The sequence below is a fragment of the Agelaius tricolor genome, unplaced genomic scaffold, assembly GCF_023055355.1.
Source record: "Agelaius tricolor isolate 1412-34295 unplaced genomic scaffold, bAgeTri1.0.p SCAF_10, whole genome shotgun sequence".
Taxonomy (NCBI): domain Eukaryota; kingdom Metazoa; phylum Chordata; class Aves; order Passeriformes; family Icteridae; genus Agelaius; species Agelaius tricolor.
This window is the reverse complement of record NW_027269270.1, coordinates 36,251,919-36,273,716: the sequence shown is the minus strand read 5'-3', so window position 1 is coordinate 36,273,716 and position 21,798 is coordinate 36,251,919. Positions and strand designations below refer to the sequence as shown.

The following is a 21,798-nucleotide window of genomic DNA, read 5'->3' as shown; positions in this document are numbered from 1 at the left end:
CTTAATGTTTTGTTTTTACTTCTAGATTTAGTAAATCTGCTCTGAATTATGCACAGCAATATGCTTACTGAAATACTTAAATATACTATTAGAACAACTGAAGTTTGTTTTTATTTCCTTTGCGGTTCAGAATGGTGGCGAACAGCAGACACACACTCTCGTCCTGGGGCAGCTTTTTTCCCACCACTCTTGGGAATTCCCACGTTGTTTGCTCCTCCTGCACAGAATCATGATTCTGCTTCATTCCACTCAAGAGCTACAGGAAAAAGTAGTCGGAGTAATACTGACAAAGGTAATGGCTGGAAATTATCATATTGAACTTCTCCACATCCAGAAAGATGTGGAATTTGACGTTTACTTTCCTCATTCTTCCCCTTCCTAAACAGTTCAATAAAAATTGGTTCTGTTAGGTAATGATGATACATACCAAGTATGTGTTTGGCCTTTAAATCATGGATGATTAAACTAAAATAACTCCAAATCACAGTGACACATTGATGACAGATTTTAATATATGTGGCGAGTAACTTGTAAGTATCTAGGATCTTGTTACATGTCTGTGGAACATTAGGTGACTGGAGCATTTCAAAGAAATTACTTGTTACTCCAGATTTATTTTAAATGTCACTTTGTAAATCTGTCATCTTTAGGTATGAATGGATCACTGAATGGCAGCAGTACCAGTGCAGTCTCAGCTCTCAGCACATCCGTGCTCTCCGCTAGCATTGCAACATCGGCAGGACCAGTGAAAAGTGTGACCTCAGGAGCTGGAGGACGCAAATACAACCAGGAGCAAAGCAAAGTTCAGCTTTTGGATACCAGAGCTGACAAAATCAAAGACAAGGTAGATACACTGAAAGAAACTGAAGAGTCAGACAAAAAATTTGACATGATAAGTGTTCTGCACACAGGAGCATTTTTAAGAGTTCTTTCTGAGTACAGAATGTTTTGGGTTCTTCTGATCTATTAGAGCACGATCTGTCTCCTTGTCTCTGTAGGGAGTTTTTGTGTGTATTGGTGTTTGAAATTTTTAAAAATTGTTTGGGGTTTTTTGACATACTTATGAACAAAAAGTTACTATTAGTGCTAATTTCACTAGTTAATAAGTTAATAGCGGTGTCCAACATCTTGTTTCATTTAATTTATCTAATTTTTAAAAAATTGTATTTTTAACACCAGTATTTGATATTATTTATTACAGTATATATATATGCATATATATTGGTATTACAATTATAATATTATCGATTATTTCTATGAATTTAATTAGGTTTTCATATGTCTTATAAAAACAGAAAATTTTAGATATTAAAAGTGCTTTTCTGTAAGCCATTTTCTATTTATCAGAAGAAAGAACTATTATTCACTGCTGTGTTTCAGCAATAATCTTAGCTATCTAATATGAAAGACATGAGTGCTCTCAGTGAGTTAGTAAACCTTATATACTGACCTAAGCACTCTAAGAATTTTGCTGCTCTTGGAATCAAAACTATTGAAGCAAAACACAGAAAATGGTGTACTGGGAAGGGGATTACTGTCAGAATAAAAGCTAAGGGAGTAATTCTCTACTGATAGCCATCTAGGCCAAAATATTTTTCTTTTTTTATTTATTTTTGTTTTGTGAGTGAATTGGCCTTCTTGCTTTCTTTCTGTTACTGAACTACATTCAGCTACCAAGTCCAAATGTTTGAAGGGGAGAGGTTGGCATTTTCAAAGGACAGCTGGGGTTTGATGTATCTTTGTAAAAATAGGGGTTAGCACCAAAATGGCTGCTTATAATTGTGTAGTGATATACAATGTTTAGTATATGGACAATAGGAAAATTACTAAGAATATTTTCTCTTAAAACACTCTTCGTGTTCAACAGTTGACACCTTTTGAAAGTATTAAGCTAGTTAAAGGTATTTGGGTAATCTTTGACTTTTTTCAGGCTTAAATGTTAAAAATGGCTCTTTCTAAAATTCTGCTTTTTTATCCTGGGTATCTACATGCAAAATTTATCTTTCTTTCTGTGGTGCAGAGGTAAAGCTTTTTCAGATAGTGTTTCTGTATTTCTGACTATTACTACAGTTGGGCAGGGTACCAAATACATTTCTATTTTACTACTCTAAACACCTTCCCAAAAGGTACTTTTTGGCTCTTTGCTTTATTCAGAAAATTTTACTTCTTTTTGGCCATTGTTTGTTTGTTTGTGTTTTTGTTTGGTTGGTTGGTTTGTTGTTTTGGTTCCTCCTCCCTCTCCATTTTCTGTCAGGATGTCTGTCAGCATTGTTATCTTCTCCTTTGTGTTACCTTTCATCTTTAAGTATAAATTTGGTGCTGTTGATAGATTTCTTGATGCAAGCACTGATTTCAAACTCCAGTTTTATTGACTAAATACTGAGGTGCTGTAAAAGGATGGATTTGATGTGCAAGTACCTCTCTTAAGAATGTTGTGTTCCATATCTTGACTTTTAAGTCCTTTGTCTCATGCAGATAAATGTCAGGTTGTCTTTTTCTTAAGTTCCTGGAGTAAATTTTGAAATACTGAAATGGAGCTTTTGTTCCTAATCTTACTTGATATGCTGATGTTCATAGCTGCTTTTCTTCTGAAACTTTTTATGAGGTAAATGGCATTTGTCAGTGTAATGATTTGAACAACCTTTTGTATCAAAACATGGAAATTACTCCAAATGAGAACTCTAATATGACGATGATTATGATTATTAAAGCTGAGCTTTGTACAAGTGATGTTATGCTTTTAAATTTCTAAGTGTAAAACTTGTCTCTTCTTAAAAGCATGTCTTACTTTAAAACCTTTTAATATACTTTTCTAAAAGTTCTTTTATTTAGGGTTTTAGTTTTTTAGTATTCATCTTCTGATTTCATCAGTCATCACCTTAGTTGTAATTTCTTTTTGGGGATGGTATCTAAAAAAACCTGCTAAAATATTTATTTAGTTTAAAAAAAAAAAGAAAAAGGCAAAGCTGATATCAAAGTGTTTTTACAGTTGATGAAAATCTAGAGTTACTTTCGATATAATGTAGTTGTCAGAGTATTTCAGCAGATTCTGGTCCATTTTTCAGAAGCAAATCCCAGAAGCAATTTGATGAACATACTGTTTTCAGTCCTCAAAACTCTATTTTGCTGTACAGCCCATACTGTGAAAGTAGCTAAATGAATGCATCACTGAAACTTTTGATAAACCTAATGTTTGTTGTTCTTTCTGTGCTAACCTGTACCACAAGTTTTGGACCTAAATTTGGCATTTTATGCCAAATAATATAAATTTGTGATGTAGTGATGTCAGCAGTGGTCAGAAAAAGACTTCAGTGGAACTTTGTGGCCAGTTTTTAATTTTCATCACCTTGTGAAGCACTTCTTCTTTAGGCATTGCAGATCGCTTTTCTCCAAAGTCTCACTCTTCTTTGTTTCAAAGATTATGTGTCATAATAAGATTACATAACAGATTAAAATGGAAGCATTAACAGAGAATTCATCTTCCCATAGAAGCCCAGAAAAAAAGCAGTGGAAAGCTCGAGTAACAGCGACAGTGATTCGGGCTCCTCTTCAGACACCTCAAGTGAAGGTGTCAGTAGTAGTGACTCTGAGGACCTAGAGGAGGATGAAGAGGAGGAGGAGGAGGAGGAGGACCAGAGTGCTGAAGAGAGTGAAGATGATGAATCTGATTCCGAAAATGAAGCACATCACAAAAGCAAGAACAAGGTACAACACCTCACTCTCCTGTCCAGTCTTGTTTCTACAAGCTGTTTGTGACAAGTTGACCTACTCACGTCAGTGAACAAGTAGTCAACAATTATTTAACTGCACGTTAATGAATGCTAAGAATACTCATTTTAGGTTTGCTTCAGCATCTTCTGTTTGTGCGGTTTTTTGGTTCTTTTGTGTGCATGCATGTCTTTGTATTGCTGTTCTTTACAGGGAGTTCACAGTTGGTAGACTTATTTTTTTTTATGAAGTAGGAAGTACAAAGAAATTAAGTACTGTGTGCAGGTAGTGAATCGAAAATATATCATTGTGGGTATTGCTTTGGCAGTTATTTTTTTCCTAGTAGAAGAACAGCAAGATTGGAATCTTTGGTATCCTGTTAGTTTTACAGTCAGAAATACATTTAAGAACAACCATGGTTTAATACTCCTCCTTCTCTAGTAAACATTGTTGTAACATGCTGAAACTATCTGAGGGAAAAAAACTGAAAATGAACAATAAATATATTACAAGACTGATTTAAAAGTTATTATTCATCCTCTGCCAAGACTAGTGTAATTGTTTCAGGAAGACTGATCATATGTTTAGCCTTTTTAAAAGGATCTTTAACTTATGTAATGAACACTCAAAAATAAATATTTTGCAGGTGCTAATGCATAGTGGTTTAACAGATGCAAAAACCGATGGACAGAAGTCACAGGACAAGTCTCAAGAAAAAAGAACACACCAGCAGATACCTCTTGTGTCTGATTCCCAGACTCACTCATCATTCCAGTCCCAGCAGAAGCAGCCTCAGGTTTTGTCACAGCAGCTTCCGTTTATTTTTCAAAGCTCTCAGGCAAAGGAGGAATCTGTGAACAAACACACAAGTGTAATACAGTCTACGGGATTGGTTCCTCACGTGAAACCTTTGTCTTTGGTACATGAAGCCAAAAAGGAGACCTATTTAAAACTCATAGTTCCTTCCCCTGATCTACTCAAAGCAGGGAATAAAAATACCTCTGAAGAATCTATCACTTTGACCAGCGATGTTAGATCTAAACGGGTGAGTGAAGTTTTTGATTATTTGTAACCTGTGTCATCTGCTTAAGAAGGCATAACATTGTGCCATCAAACTCTTTTAAATATAGTGTATTAAAATTATAAGTATATATATTTTCATAATCATGGGAGTTAGTGTTTTTAGAGTTGATCTGGATTTCTGAATGGTGTAAATGAACTAGGTTGTGTGGGTCATGCATCTCTTAAGAACAATGTGCATCTGAAATCAATATCAAAAAAAGAAAATTTTAAATATCAAAATAAGTAAATTGTGTGGCCTGGATATTTTTCCTATGCTTCTAGGTTCAGTGAAAATGCTTATTTAATACTTCACTTATCTAGTATGTAAGCATGACTTCACTTTCTTTCAAGTTAGATAGTTTCAAGTCAAAGTAATAGAAATCACCTATTTTAAACAAAGAAGCTGAAACCCATTAAAAAAACCCCCAAACATGCTCATTGTAGTGTTGAGTTTTGTTTGCTCTTTAAAGACAGGTATTTAAGCACTGATAGCTGTAGAAACTCAGTATGGCCATTTCAATAGTTTTTTTAGAATCAAAGAAAGGCCTGGATTGGAAGGAACCTTAAAGCTCTACCCTGTCCCACCCCTGCCATGGCAGGGACACCTCCCCCTGTCCCAGGTGCTCCCAGCCCCAGGGTCCAGCCTGGCCTGGGGCACTGCCAGGGATCCAGGGGCAGCCCCAGCTGCTCTGGGCACCTGTGCCAGGGCCTGCCCACCCTCCCTTCAGTTTATCTTCCTTTCTACTGGTCAGGACTGTACAATAAGTTTATATGTCTGTCTTAACAGTTTGTGGCTTCTAGAATTTTTAGATCCTCAGTTTATTTATTTTTTAATGGTAATTAAGGTGACTGCTGATGAATTTTCTGTTCAGTGAGATTTGAATGGGGATTAGAAGAGAATAAAAATCTGTCATTTTACAAACATCGAGGCTCAGGATACATACAAAAATAAATACATTAAAGATACATTTACAGAGGCAATTCTCATTATTATTATTATTTTATTTTTTCAAATTTTGTTTTAAACTAGTAGTATTCAGGAGTAGTAAACTCAATTCTGATTTGCAGCTAACTCACAGGCCCTCAGTGGGAACTGAAAAATCCTTAATTTTTATTGCTAGACTAGAAGATAAAAACTGTTTTTCCTTTCCAATTTCTTGTTACTACATAAAATTCAAATAAGCTTATCACTTACCAGGAGTAGCTAAATAAATTATAATTATGATAACAAACGTCTTTGCTATTGAAAGAGGCTTCTGCTTTCACATTTATGAGTCTTTAGCTGGTGATAGATCACACATTTAGTAGTTTGATTTCTCTTAAACTTTTACTGGAGGTATACACTGTGTGAATATTTGTTTTAGAGATCTTCATAATTTCTTATTCAGTTTTAAATATTAGTAACTTCCAAGCATGTATTGTCTTTGACTTAATTTTTTAAAATTATTTTTAAACTGTACCATCTTTATTCATTTTATTGTATTTTCTTTTGAAGATGATGTGAGGGTTTTTTTCTTTAGAAGAGTCTTTAGACTAAAGACACTGTAAGCTTTACATGCATTTCTGGGCTATTACAAAGTTTCACATTAATAATTTCAAGTGGTGCTCTTTCAGTTAAACAGTTAACATATCACAGCATTTCTGAGTAATACATTTTCCCTCATTCTTTTAAAGAAATTTTTTCCATACCAAGAGTCCTCGGTTGGTTTTCTAGTATTGTGGCCATTAGTGTGTTTTATTTACCTTGTGCTTTAAAGTGAACAAATTGTTAAAGGTAGCTGTACATTCACTAATGGGATTTTTATACACTAAATTAAGTTATAAGAAGAGGTTTTCCTGTGCTGATACACAAGAGTAGTAAGTATCTTTCCAAAAATGACCTTTTTCAGAATGATTAATACCTTTATGAAAGTCTCTGTCTAGAGCATTGTAGCAGGTGAGAAAACTTCCCTGCATAATTTGGATCAACTTCATCTTGAGTTCAATTCGTCTTTTTCTACTTGATTTACAGTGAAAAAATCATGCAAGACTTGTGTAACCAGTAGTTACACATCTCTTCTGATGTACCTAGTATCTGCTTTTGGCTTTCTAAAAATGGCTTAGCAGATGTTTAAAATTTCCTAGAGCTTACCTGCCTGAATACCAAATAAAGACAAACAAACACTTCCACATTTTATTCCTCTGTCTTCTTATTTCTTTAGGAACAATATAAGCAGACATTCCCAGCACAGCTAAAGAAACAGGAATCGTCGAAGAGCCTGAAGAAGGTTATCGCAGCTTTGTCAAGCCCCAAACCAACATCTAATTCACCAGCTCATCAAAAACTCACGTCCTTGGAAAACAACCATTCTAACCCATTCCTGACAAATGCACTTTTAGGTAATCACCAACCCAACGGAGTTATTCAGAGCGTCATCCAGGAGGCTCCTCTTGCACTCACTACGAAACCGAAACCCCAGACCAAGATCAATGAAAGTGTAGCCATTTCTAGTAGTGCCCCCTTTTCTTTGCCAATAAACTTGAGTGCATGTGGGAAAAAGCCAACTGGTAACCGTACAGCTGTTATGCCCTCTACCTCTCCTGTGTTACCTGGTTCAGGAAAGGATAAAGCAGTCAGCAATAATGCAGTAAATGCAGTAAAACCACAACACCGCCTTCATTCTGCAAAGCTGGTGGTGGAGCAGTTCAGAGGGGTAGACTCAGATGCCCCCAGCAGTAAAGACTCTGACGACTCAAATGATGATGACGACGATGATGAAGATGAAGATGAGGACGATGAAGAAGATGATTCTGATGATAGCCAATCAGGTGGTTTAACCTTTTTAATAGGAAAAGCAGAAACTTAATTTTTTTGCATTTTGAAAACATGCATTTCCCCACCATATTTTAAAATAGGGGCAGGAAATACTGGGCCAGCATGGCCCCCACAGTGCCCTACACATATTGTTGAAATTAGCACATGTCCCCATTCTCCATTGTGTCATGTCCAAAAGTCATGTTTGGGGTGTTCAGATACTTGGTCAGCTGTCCTGGGGAGGTGGCTCCTTAGTCTTTTGGAAAGGCTGTCAGAGACATGCCTTCCACATTAGTCACCCAGCCTGCAGCTTGATGTGACAAAGTGCTCAGGAAGGGATTGACATTAAGGCTGATTGATGGTTGATGATCCTGGCAGACAGAGACCAGCTGCAAAACAGGTTTCCTAGCCAGAGAGGGCCTAAACAAGGGCCTTTGTCAAGAGTGGCAAGAAGAGCGTGTTTCTGTGCCTCATTCAGGAGCACAGTAGTCCTTGAGCAAGTTATTGGACAGTTTTAAGGGCTGCAGACCAGGCTATGCAATTTGGACTGACAAGGCCTGTTTTAAAGAGTTGACTGTATTTACAGTCACTGCTTTGTCCTTTGTGGTGATATCCCTTGTGTCCAGCCTCCACCCTTCATCATTCTCTTCCCCCTCTCATCCACACACCCTGTACTAATCTTTTTATCTCAGGATCGTATCTCACCTTTAGTTCCTTACCCTGGCTGTCCTCAATTCTTACTCTTCCTTTGCCCAAATTGCCATACTTTTGATTCTGACACCTTTCAGCCCGTATCCAGTTCTGTTGTTTTCTTCCTCTTCATGATGGATTTCATGCCTGTGAAATGCCCTTCCTGGGGTAATGTCCAGCTGCTGCTGGTCTAACGGGAGGATTTAGCTGTAGCTCACTCTGGGGTAAACAGTCTTGAGATACTGCAGCTTCTGTCACTCATCTGTTTCCATTCAAAAGAACAGTGTATTATTGTGCAGAATTACTTAGTACTGTCATATTTGTAGTAGCTTTAAAGCTTAGGTAGTTAATTAGAACCTCCTATTTATACTCAAGGGATGTTATTAAAAAAGCATGCATAATAAGAGAAAAGACTTCACAAGTGTTAGGACTTTAACGTACTTGCTAATAGTTTCCAAGTCATAATGTGCCTCTTGCCGCACTTTCTTTAAACAGAGTCTGACAGTAATTCTGAGTCAGATACAGAAGGGTCTGAGGAGGAAGATGATGAGGATAAGGACCAAGATGAATCGGATACTGACACTGAGGGAGAAAAGGCCCCGCTGAAACTGAATAAAACTTCATCCTCTGTGAAGAGCTCTTCCATCGGTCTTACAGCTCATTCTGCCCCGCTTAATCTCCAAGTAGCCAAGACATCGAGCTCGGCACCAGCTGCCTTGTGTCCTGAGTCCCAGCCTGCAGTGTTCCTCGGGACAGGAGCCTCCACCCTCACGCCAAGTACACACTGTGGTATCTCACTGTCTTCTCTTATACTACTACCATGTGATAGCTAAGGTCCATGTGTTGCGAAAGTAGTTGCAAAAATAGTCCAGGTGCTGGTTTTTACCCTCAGAACGGTGATTCACTGAACAGCCACTCTAAGGATGTGGCAGAGTCACCCTCACTTGAGGTTTTCAGATGCCAGTTGGTCAGGGTGCAAGTTAATCTTGGCAAAGCTTCCTTTCCCAAGGAAGGTTGGATCAGGTGTCTTTTGATGTCCCTTCTGACTTTGGCTGATGGGTGACTCTGTGATCTTTTCATGGGTGTTTGCAGCAGTCATTAAGATCTGTCAGCCAAATTGCAAGTTCTCCAGACTAGAACATTACACTTAGACGAGGACATTTTAACTCGTGTAATTATTTAGAGGAGATAGAATTAAATATCCAGATTTGATATTGATTACATTAAAACTCTTAAGTCTTCGGCATTCTCCATTTTATTTTAAACTAGTTATTCTTCTGATTTCTGAATGTTCTGGTTTATGTTCTGAATCTTCAGTTTTTGTCCCTTCCTCAACAAAATTTTTAACCATATTTTATTAGAACATAATTTTCTAATAAGTCTTTCAAAATTCTTATTAGAATTTATGGATTTTGCGCAAAGATTTTTTGTTTTAGAAGTTCATAGAAAGTATCAGCATTTGCCTGATATTATATAGTTCTTATAATCCATCATTTGGTGACAATTTGTAAGATTTAGAAATTGCTATGGCTACAGTAAAGAATGCATTTTTGAAAGTCACATTTCTTATTTGCATGGTAACAATGAAATTAAATCACATATTTCTTACTTTGAATTAGAGACTTGCTGTTTATTAACATGGGTGTAAGCAGATTTTTTTTAAATGGGGACATCTGTTTATGAATAGTTTTTTTATATTTGGATTCAGTGGAATAGGAGCTTCACTCCATGTTATACAAGGCCATTAGCTTTGAAGAAGTATAATGTAATCTACCTAATATTTATCTCAGAAGCAGGCTTGTTTACTGTACAGTTTATAAAAGATTTCATATGGATTAGGAGTAATCCAAATGGTAAATTAAAAAGATGATGTTTTTCTCAAGAATCTGTGTTGACTTAGGATGTTTTGAAAAGTCTGATAGCAGATTTTATCATTTACAGGAGTAGAAGGTAGAATAAATTTTATGTCCTTGCTTTATGTATAATAATACTACACCTAAGAATCACCTAATAAGAATCAACACAATACCACAAAAATATTTTTGTGAAACTTTTGCCTAGAGTTGGTAGGGTCTCTGAAGGAGTCTTGTGGTCTCTTCTCTGTATCTGTTTTGCACTGGACTTTCTACTTCACTTATATTTGGAAAAGCAGCCTCCTTCCCTGCACTGTGACCATTCCAAATAATGCAGTAGTCATTCATGTTAGGCTAAGAGGGCAGACCTGTGTCTGAATTTTGGGATCTGAGCACAGACATTTCCTTGGTGCTTTTTCGAGGGGTCCCTTCACCGTCTGTGAGGAGCTGCTGGCAGCCCCCTGGCAGCCAGTGCTGTGCTGCTGCTGTGCTGGGCTGGGAGAGGCTGAGCCAGGGCCGGGGCCAGCCTGGTACCGGCTCTTCCCAGGGAAGGGATGTGTCACATTCTTGACAGAAGGTCCACACTACCTTTTTGGGAAATGCACCACAAGTTGGTCTGTGTGCATAGTTCATGTCCTGTGGCTGTCTGAGAGGCCTAAGGAAAGCCTTTCACACTAAAAAACTCACATTTGGCAGTTGTCTCTGGGATACTATTGATTCAGTTGCTTGACAAGCACCAAACACAACATCTGTTTGAACTGGGGAAAGCCAAACTAGTTCTGAAAATTTTCTGCCTTTGGCATTTAACTGCAGTCTATAGGCAGTGCTCTAGGAAGACTAAACCTATTAGAATATGGATCTTAAAAGTAAAGTGTGTTTTTATTTGCATCTTCTTCACTGAAAAAAATTTTACATTATCTTGTCTAGAAAAACAGGCTTGCAAGGAATTAAACTAACAATATTTGAGAACACTAAACAGTACAAGCAGATAGGTATGGGATAGTTAGGTTTTCTATTTACAATTTCAGAGGATGAGGTTACAGGAACTTAGAGGAAAATGTATTTCATAAGAACACTTCCATTAGTTTTCTTGGTAATGGCAAGAATGGAAAAACAGTTCTCTTTTGTTTTGGGGATAGAAACATAAAAAGTACATTTTTGGGACATGTTTTCTTTTGTAAGCTCTGTTAGGTATTAATCAATGATTCTGTTTTAGGTATTTCAAAAAGACGAAGAGTAGCAGATGAACGGGAGCTGCGTGTTCCTCTTGATTATGGGTACGTTATGTATGTACCTGACTTTCCTTAGAGGGACATAATGCCTTCAAAAATCCATTGGTAAAGAAATGAGTTTAAAAAATTCTGAGGCTGAATACTAAGGAGAGAGCTTCAGCAATTTAGATTTCTGACTCCCAGTGACTGTGAATCTCTTTAAAAAGTGTCAGCATATTTCATGTGTTAGTTTTTGTGCATTAAATTTGCTCTTTTGCAAACATGACCCGTCTCTTAGCGGTTTTGCTTTGGAAATTAATCCTAATGATCTGATCTGACATAGACTCCAAATAACTCCCTAAAGTATAGTTCTAAGCTGTTTAAAATCTGGTAATATGTAAGTCACTTGATATAAATAAATTCATATATTTAGTTTGTTTGGATAATCTACTAAAATGATAAAATTTTCTGGTTTGATGTTTGATTTATGATACTCTAGTCACATTTTCCTCTTCCTTTTTTTGTAGAATTCTTAAATTGACACAAATTACTTGTTTTTTAAAAAGTGTATTGTTGCATGCAACTATTTCATATTACTCTAGCTGGCAAAGAGAAACCCGAATAAGAAACTTTGGTGGTCGTCTTCAAGGAGAAGTAGCATATTTTGCACCTTGTGGAAAGAAGCTGAGACAGTATCCTGAAGTAGTAAAGGTACATTAACTTTTTAACTTCTGTGTTCTAATGTTAGTAAGCATGCTTGCAATTAAAATATGTAATTTTTTTCTCTCCAATAGAGGTACTTATTTTCTGTGATGTGAGGTGTAATGTAACTCAGTCTGTTACTGATTTGATGTCTTATAAATGCGTATCCCTTTGACAGAACATGCAAAACATTACAGTCACAAAGTTAGCTGTGCATCAAAGCTGGGTTGTAATTATTTACAAGCTGAAGTGGAAAAATATGTGATTTTTTCAGTATCTCAGCAGAAATGGAATAATGGATATCTCAAGGGACAATTTCAGCTTCAGTGCAAAAATAGGAGTGGGTGACTTCTATGAAGCCAGAGATGGACCGCAGGTATCCACTTTTTAAAAAGTAAAGTTTTTGATCCAAGGAGCATTAACTTAAGTTTAGGTAAAGTAATTTTTGCTACGATCTGAAGCATTACCTGTTTTTAGCTAAATATTTCTAAAAGCTGCACGTATTCTTAACAGCAGTTAGATTGAGACATGGAGAGCTTGATCCTGGGCTGTGTTGAGAACCACATTCAGTGGCTTTGCCCAGAGGGTGCTTTAATGATCAGCTCTGAGCCTGGCTTGGTCTAGTTTGAAAACTCAGAGCTGCGTATTTTATCTTAGCATTCAGGTATTTCTGAATTAAGACTTTGTTTCTTCTTTTATTGTATACAGCCTCGTATCAATGGTAATTTATGTGTAGATGTTAAATCCCACTCTGTTAGTGTGTTCATAATATATGTATGTGTGTATGTGTGTGTTTATATATCTATATTTATGTAAATTGCATATTTATATACAGGTGTCTCCTGTATCAAGAATACTCTGTGCATCCTAAAGCATGACACTTTTACAGAGGGGGATGCAGAACTATACCAGTTATGCCGTACAGTGGTATAACTGTTAGATGGTGTGTAGATAAACCATACCAGGATAAGTAAAACTAAAATTTTAAGGAAATTGTTACTGTGTTTGTGCCATGCTGTGTTACTGTATTTTGGCCGTGTTGCCATTTCTTCAGGATGTGCATGAAAATTTTTTATTTTTCTCAGTGAAGGTATTTGCTTCTTTAAGGTATAAGTGTTCTGAACATGTTACTAGCTCTCAACAGTCTTGAGTTCAGGTTTGAGTTAAGCCTGATGTTCTTGTAATACCTTGTAGAAGTATGTAATGTTAGTGTGAAATGAAATTGAATGTCTTTAATGAAAGCATTAAAGACTGAATTCATGGTAAGCAGCTACTTCTAGGTAGTGCTTCCTGGTTTACAGGCTAAAACATTGCTAAACTTGCTTCATGTTTGGTCTTCAACAGTTACAACTGTAGTTATGAACTTCATTATGTACCTGCACATCTTGACTGAAATAATTCATTTTACTGTGATGTACTGTAATGGCAGGGTATCGGCTCTCTTTTTGCCCTGTTCTATTTTCTTTGTCTGTTACCTGTATAACTTCATTAGTCTTGTCCCCTTCTTTAGTTATATCTGTCTTCTCCCTTTAGTTGATTTGCAGTTTGCCCTGTGATTTATAAAACTTGAGAGTGAAGGCAGTGTGAGGGGAAGATTTCTACAGGCAAGACTGGCAATGTGAACATTAGTTTGTTGTACATATCGTCATGAACTTTGTACTGATGTGGTTTTTGATAGGTTCCACTGAGACTTGGGTAGACAAAGGAGAAGTTTTCTTATTAGAAAAAGAGACTGAGGGCAGCTTTGTCAAATGTGCTAAGATGTGTTTACATTTTATGTGTGAATGATGAGTTACAAAACAATGGAGCTACACTCAGACTGATAATATTGCCTAGTGAAACAGTATGTGGTACTGATACTTTATAAAAAGAGCTTGCACCCTCTTTACCAAATTTTTTTGAATCATCCAGATTCAAAATAATATATGATAATCATATCCTCATGGATGTCTGGAGGTAATTCCAGAAGTTTTTATTTCTGCTTTTGTGGTAATTTCAATTATTCTGTATAGCCTTTAGTGATTATTCTTCCCTTCCTTTGTTATACTTTTCTGTCATCTTTTGAGACATGCAACATGTGCTGGGCTAATTTTCACACAGCTCTAAGATGAAACAAGATGTGAAAAAAATTACCTTAAGGCTAAATCAGTATTATTAAAGATTTACCTATAGCAAGGCAAAAGTACGAGGATTTCCTGCTTCTATTAGTGCCTGTGTTTCTCTCTTGTGGTATGCAAACCACCAAATATTATGGGTTATTCAAAGCAGTGTTTGAATACTGTAACAGAAGCATATCTGTCAGAAGTGGGCCACAAAGGAATAGGATTAGGAGAATGATTGAAGTTTGGCAAATGTGAAAATTCAGTGACTGGACTCGGAAGCTTTAAACTGCTGTGATTTAGAAAGATTGATATGAATGTGATATGGGCTGATGGAATAAACATGGGTCCTCATGAATTTAAGTAATACGTATAGGAGTCTTTGTCCTATTCTGAGTTCTGCAATTCAGTTTGGAAAGCAATGTTGTTAACTTTTCCCCAGAAATCTAATCTGAAAATTAAGTGGATTTTTGCTTCTTGCAAAGTGCCTGTGTTTTTGTTCATTAGCTTGATTAACAGGATTTGAACTTGATTCTGCTTTCATGCATAGTTGTCTGGTGTCTTTTTGGCAAATGTCCTGGTGGCAGCACAGTATTGTGGTACATGGGTAGATGCTTGAAGGTGAGAAATTGAATAAAGTTATTATTTTGATTAGTTTGAACAATGCACCACAACATTTCACAGTGTTATTCCCATTTTTCTCTAATATTTGAGTAGCAAAGCTTCAGTTTTATGGAAGCCTGTGATTGTCCTATGTTAAGGCACAACCCCTGTATTTTATATTTGAAATGTCAAAAACCCAGAGTTTTTGTACATTTTTTTAATAGAGCATTCTGACTGTACATTCTTTTAATAGAAATGTATTCCGGGTTAGATTTTAAAAATTGTTTGAGCACAAAATATAGATGGTCAATCAACTCTTGCTTAACCCTTTATGGCTTTGTTCTGGACTATTTTTGTCTTGTCCTCTCTTAAACTTGTGAATCTGCAATGGCCTTTGACAGGGCATTAAACTGTCTTCTCCCATCCCTTGAAGCACCTGCTCCTTTTGCTTACTGAACCATTGCTCACTTCATTTGATGGCCTCTAGTTTCTCTTTCAGGTGGCATTAGGAAAATGTAATAACCAACATGGTCTCTGGTGCTAATGATCTGATAGACCTCTTACTTTTTGTGATGCATATTAATTATTGTTAGTATCATTAACTGCAGAAAATACAAATACAGGGCAAGAGCAATCTCCATTGCCATTCTAAGGTATTTTTTGAACTATCACTGCTTCTCCTTCTCTTCTTTGATTTCTGTTTTGCCTCCCTTGGCATGTACATTTTATGAGATTAGGTTTTCTAGGTTGGAAGTTGGTGTAGCTCATAAGTACAAGTATTAAATCTACCTCAATAAACTGAACCTGTGATAAACTGCAATTCAAGTACTAGGCAGAGAAATAAAAGTTACACTTAAGTAGTACTCTTCAAGATAGTAAGATAATTAACTTCTAGTCAAGTGGTGGAGGTGAATATTTTGGGTTAAAGTCCTTAGGGGTGGTGCATGATGATGTGGAACACATTAATGATGCGGTTTTGGTTCTGAACAGTGCATTTTCAGAACATAATTAATAACAAAGCCCTTTGGAATGTGTGCAAACCAAATGTGACTTGTACTTTGGGGATGGTCTTAACTGGGAATGATTCAGACTTTAGATAAGTATCTTTGCAGATACTGATAACTCCTTTGAAATCTGAATGTCGCATTAACAAACTGCCATTTCTTTCGCTGAAGTTATGCAAAACCTTTGTAATTGTGAAGAACGAGCAGAAATAATTAAAAGACAAATTAAAAGCAGAAATCATTTATGTTGTGGTACAGTAAATTGGATTTTAGGGTTTATGTGCATATAAGTGTGAAAACTAAAGCACTCTAAATCTATTTCTTCTGAACTGGTAACTTAAAAAACTCATTAAATACACACTTTTCTTCTTGCTTTAGGCAGACATTTTCAAAATTTTTTACAAACCTTGCCTTTTTAAGGCAAGTTATAAAGAAGTCCTAAAGGATGCTTAACTTGCAGATTTTTGCCGCATTTGTCAAAAACTTGGGGAAATGGTAAAAGAGGTTAAAATTTTGAAATACTGGTGCTCAATTAAACAGGCTTACCTAGATATTTTCTGCTCAGTAGACACAATAAACTCTAGTTTCAGTGGCCAGCTAAATAAAGCCATTCCTTTGTGAGGATTAACTTGGTTATTTTTATTAAGAAACTATTTTAGAATCTGCTTTCGTGATGCCTCAAAATACTGCAGTGCATGCTTTGTTTGGTTAGAGAATATAGTTCATGTAGCTTTAGATATGTGGATGCTTAGAAGGTACTTTTCATTGATTCAAGCTGGTGCAGAAACTGTTTTGCAGCGAATGAGGGGAGAATTCAGTTGTACTAACTAAAACTGGATGATTAAAATGCATCTGTGGTTTTTCAGCTCAGTTGTTGAGCTCTACAACACTCAAAAGCAATATTTGAAAATACATTACTGCCTTTGCTTGTTATGTATGCCAGAATTTCTGTAAACACGCTCTGTTGGAAAACAGCACCTCATAGCTTGACACATTTTTTTGTTCATGTTGAACAGTGGATTATATGAAAACAGAATATTATTCATAATATTATATGAAAGCAGAAGTTGTTGAGTTTACATAATTAGGAAAAATCTGTTTTGCCCTTTAGAAAGTGTTGAACAATTTGATTTAATGAGAAATAATTAAAAATAACAGTAATGGCATATCTACTAGGTGAAAACTTTGTATATGTTTGAATAGTCTTCAAAATCTTTCTTAGTGGTGGAATTTATAAAAGTTCTTAGTGATAGTCTCTCAATAGATAGCTTCTGTGCATCAACAAGAAATTGTCCTGCCCAAATAATACGTCTTGCATATTTAACATCTACAGCTCACCTTAGACTTCGGGTTATTTTAATCTGTGTTTGTAATACTTCTTTGTGAAATGTGTCAATTGAAAGGGTGTGCAGTGGTGTCTTCTGAAAGAAGAGGAAGTCCTTCCCCGTATCAGAGCTATGGAAGGGCGTAGAGGACGACCCCCCAACCCAGACAGGCAGCACTCCAGAGAGGAGTCGAGGGCCCGGCGCCGCAAGGGCCGACCTCCCAATGTTGGAAGCGGTGAATTTCTGGACAACGCTGACACAAAGCTTTTGAGAAAGCTCCAAGCTCAAGGTAAGAACTGTGTTCATATTTTCACAAAGAGAGGGTATCAGTATGTAAAGAGTTAATATTTTTCCTATAGGAGAGTGATTTGTCTCACTAGGATATTAGTATACAGCATTTTATTTTGGGTATTTGTTATATGCTGTTATTGAAGACTTTTTGATAAACCAGTAAATGGTTTATCAGTATAGGTTTTAAAGAAGGAAGTGCATATTTAAAGACGTGTCTAAAAGCTTACTCTGTAGTTACTGCACAAGAAGCTGACAGTGTTTTGGGGAGTTCAAGCACGCAGGTCCTGGACCTCAGTCCTTTGAAAAGGAAGCTAAATTCAACCTCCAGAAAATCCTTCCTGCAGTTGTCTTCTATGAGTGCGTCCATAAACAGTTAATTCAAATTTCAGAAATGCTATCACAGGGTAGTAGAATGCTTCAGGAGGTTACTTATTAGCATAAGAATGGCTGACTTTAGGTAGACACAGGAAAGAGGCATGTGACCCAGGTGAGTGTGTTCTTACTTCATTGTTAAGAAATTATTACATAATTACTTGAGGTGACTTGTAAGGAAAACTAATTCCATGCTTTCTGAATAAAATGTTGATTTAGTAGTTTTGAAGCAAATGTTTTCTGCTTTAGAAGAAAGAGGAAAATGGTTTTAAAATGAACCAGCATTATTGGTATAATTCTGTCACTTAAATAATTTTCCCTCCTCAACCAGTATTTGTTTTATATAGAAAGTATCCATGTTCATTTGCACTGTTCACATGGTTACTGATACATGATGTGCCATTAACGGTAGTTCATAGAAAAATTTTGTAGATGCCAGTGTGTGCAAAACAAATCCTCTGTTTGCTCTGTCTTTACAACATACAAATCTCTGGAACATGAACTGTATCTTTATTGTTGGACAGCACTATTTTTATGAACTTAATATTTTCTTTTTGTAACAGAAATAGCTAGGCAAGCAGCACAAATAAAGCTACTGAGAAAGCTTCAGAAGCAGGAACAAGCACGAGCTGCCAAAGAAGCAAAAAAACAGCAAGGTAAGTATTACTTGTGCAAAGTTGTGCATGTTAGGGGATTATTTTGAAAAGTGTTTATGAAAAATTACCTGTCTCTTGTGTGTTCTGCTGAATTGTTTGCTTTTGTTTGTTAGCTATTATGGCAGCTGAAGAAAAGCGAAAGCAAAAGGAGCAGATAAAGATAATGAAGCAACAGGTAAATTATGCAATTGCTAAATAAGCTCTTTAAATGATGTTTTCATTATCACTCAGTAAGGTGTATTTCAGATATTTCGTAAATTACTAAGTATCCTGATTACAAAGCGTATGTTTTAAATCTAGTTTTAAAGTGCACACAGTGTATTAAAATTACTGTATTAAAATTGTAAATATATTAAAATTCTAAACTTCATTAAATCCACTATTAACCCATGTCCCCAGGTGCCACATCAACACATCTTTCAATACTGTTCCTCTAGGGACAGTGAGTCCATCGCTGCCCTGGGCAGCCTGTGACAGAGCTCGACAACCCTTTCCATGAAGAAATGTTACCTAATATCCAAGTTAAACCTCCCTTGGTACAATGTGAGGCCGTTTCCTCTTGTCCTGTCCCTTGTTCCAGGGAGCAGAGCCTGACCCTCCCTTGGCTGCACCCACCTGTCAGGGAGTTTGAGAAAGCAAGAAGGTCCCCCCTGAGCCTCCTTTTTTCCAAGCTGAGTCCCTTTCCCATCTCCCTCAGCTGTTCTTGGTGCTCCAGCCCCTTCCACAGCTCTCTTGCCCTTCTGCTCTGGACATACTACATCCCCTCAATGTCTGTATATGATTTCAGCATCCCAACACTTGGAAAAAGTACTAGTATTGGTTTTCCTGTAAGTGACATGGGTGACATGGGAAGAAGACAGAGATGCTGCTTGCAGTGTAGAGAGAAAATTCATGTGGCCAAAGTTCAGTTGAAGTTTAAGCTGCCAGAATTATGGGGGACAACAGAAAAAATTTTTTTCAAATACATTAATGACAATCCTGCTTGTGTTTATAAATTGGGAAATGAGGGGCTGAAGAGCAGCTGCAGGAAGGGATCTGGGAGTCCTGGTTGATGGCAAGGGTGGTGTCAGTCAGCAGTGCCCTGGCACCCAGGAAGGAATCTTTGCCCTGGAGGGCATCAGGCCCAGCTTTGCTGGCCAGAAAGGAAGGGGTGTGTCCCACTCTGCTCTGCACTGGGGCGGCCTCACCTTGAGTCCTGGGGAGAGCTTTGGGTACCCCAATATAAAAGGGACAGTAAACCATTACAGGCTATCCAAAAAAGGCCGCAAGGATTGGGGATGGGACTGGAAGGGAAGGCTTAAGAGGAGTGACTGAGGGACTTGGTTTGTTCAGTCTGGAAGAGACTGAAGGTAAACTCATTGTGGTGTTCAACAAACTCTGGAGGGGCAGCTCTGATCTCTGCTCTCTGTGACCAGTGACAGGACTTGAGGGAACTACTGGAGCTGAGTCAGGAGGTTTAGGCTAGGTATCAGAGTAAAGGTTGACCAATCCAGAGGGTGGTCAGGCACTGGGCAGGCTCCCCAGGGAATGGTCACAGCTCAAAGGCTGCCAGAGCTCCAGGAGCATTTGGACAATGATCCCAGGCAGAGGGTGAGATTGTAGGGGTGTCTGTGCAGGGCCAGGAGTTGGATCGATGATCATGATGAGTCCCTCCCAGCTCAGCATGCTCTGTGATTTTGTGACATCTTGAGGTGTTAAAAAAATGAAAATAGTAAACCCTTTCACATCTTTGAAATCCAGGTATTAAATCCTGACATGCTGCTTTTTTTTTTTTTGAGTAGTAAACCAGAACTGGTGTTACTTCAGGCTACCTTAAATTTTCCCTTAATAGATAACAATTAATTCTTGTTGGTAACTGTTTAAATATTTCCCTTTTTTCTTTTTTTTATGATAGTGCTCATTGTAGTAGATACAGAGCTTGAAGCTGTCACTCTACCATGTATAAGTTATATTAGAAAAGGCTGAGGGAGCTGGGACTGTTCATCCTGGAGAAGAGGAGGCCCAGGAGGATCTTGCTAATATTGCTAAGTACCTGAGGGGAGGTTGCAAAGAGGTGACTTAGTAGTTGAAGTACCCAGTGACAGGAGGTTCCTTCTGAACATTGGGAAACAGTTTGTCACCAAGATGGCAACTGAGAACTGGAACAGGTGGCCCAGGGAGGCTGTGGAGCCTCCCACATGGATTTTCAACAGCAGCCTGGATGTGGTCCTGGGTAACTGGTTCTAGGCGACCCTTCTGGGGCAGGGGGATGTGGACAAGGTGACTTCCAGATGTCCCTCCCAGCCTCAGCCAGTCTGCTCTTTTGTAGATCCTGACAGTTTCAAGCTGTCCACTTCTCAAGGCAACCCATACTTGTTAAAGAAAAGTAGCACACTATGATTTTCAAGTGGTCCTTACATTCCGAGGGGTCTAGGGAGCAAGAATTTTTAAATTGTCAAATGCATCAAATCCTTGATGTCATCAAAATTGTCATCGTCATATTCCTTCTTGATGTGTAACCTGATAAAATTCATTATTTCAATGTGCAGAGTACTTTCTTCTCTGATAGTTCTTTAGACAGTTCTTTATTCTGATCTCTGCTGAAAAGTTTGTTCTGTATTTATTAACTCTAACCTTTATGGAGTTGAGAGTCCTACATTTTGGCCACAATAACCCCGTGCAGCATTATAGTCTGGGGAAGGTGAGGCTGGACAGTGCCCAGGCAGGAAGGGACCTTGGGGGTACTGGCTGACAGCCTGCTGAACATGGGCCAGCAGTGTGCCCTGGGGGCCAAGAAGGCCAAGGGCATCCTGGCCTGGATCAGGAATGGCGTGGCCAGCAGGAGCAGGGAGGTCATTCTGCCCTGTACTCAGCACTGCTGAGGCCTCACCTCGAGTGCTGTGTCCAGGTCTGGCCCCTCCGGTTGGGAAGGACCTTGGGATGCTCGAGCACATCCAGAGGAGGCTGGTGAGGGGTCTGGAACACAAACCCTGTGAGGAACCACTGAGGGAGCTGGGGGTGCTCAGCCTGGAGAAAAGGAGACGCGGGGTGCCCTCATCACTCTCTGCAGCTCCTGACAGGTGGCTCTGCTCAGGGGGGATTGGTCTCTTTCTCCAGGCCTGACAAGAGGTCCCAGCCTCAAGCTGCACCAAGGGAAATACAGGTTGGATATTACGAAAAAGTTTTTTACAGAAAGGTGATAATGTTCTGGAATGATCTGCCTGGGGAGGAGTGGAGTCACCATCCCTGGATGTGTTTAAAAAAAGACTGGGTGTGGCACTGGGTGCCAGGGTTTAGTTGAGGTGTTGGGGCTGGGTTGGACTCGATGATCTTGAAGGTCTCTTCCAACCTGGTCATTCTGTGAGAGGGTGTAGCACATGCTTTCAACTTTTGCACTGTTTTGATTTAAAATATAATGAGGGATAATAGAGATTTAAGGTCCATGCTGT

General features: G+C 38.0%; 1 protein-coding gene across 14 annotated transcripts in view; it reads left to right on the top strand.

The window, feature by feature from the left end:
• BAZ2B (bromodomain adjacent to zinc finger domain 2B) overlaps positions 1–21,798 on the top strand; it is a 112,021-nt gene that overhangs the window by 57,509 nt on the left and 32,714 nt on the right. For 9 of the 14 annotated variants that reach the window (XM_071435564.1, XM_071435570.1, XM_071435562.1 and 6 more), the window contains exons 3-14: positions 131–292; positions 651–844; positions 3,490–3,705; positions 4,355–4,753; positions 6,972–7,578; positions 8,750–9,043; positions 11,324–11,384; positions 11,921–12,029; positions 12,295–12,396; positions 17,130–17,340; positions 18,278–18,370; positions 18,484–18,545. In XM_071435564.1, the coding sequence (XP_071291665.1) occupies positions 131–292; positions 651–844; positions 3,490–3,705; positions 4,355–4,753; positions 6,972–7,578; positions 8,750–9,043; positions 11,324–11,384; positions 11,921–12,029; positions 12,295–12,396; positions 17,130–17,340; positions 18,278–18,370; positions 18,484–18,545 (2,510 nt within the window). The remainder of the gene's footprint in view (positions 1–130; positions 293–650; positions 845–3,489; positions 3,706–4,354; positions 4,754–6,971; positions 7,579–8,749; positions 9,044–11,323; positions 11,385–11,920; positions 12,030–12,294; positions 12,397–17,129; positions 17,341–18,277; positions 18,371–18,483; positions 18,546–21,798) is intronic. The other 5 variants (XM_071435571.1, XM_071435568.1, XM_071435566.1 and 2 more) reach the window with 3 other exon arrangements.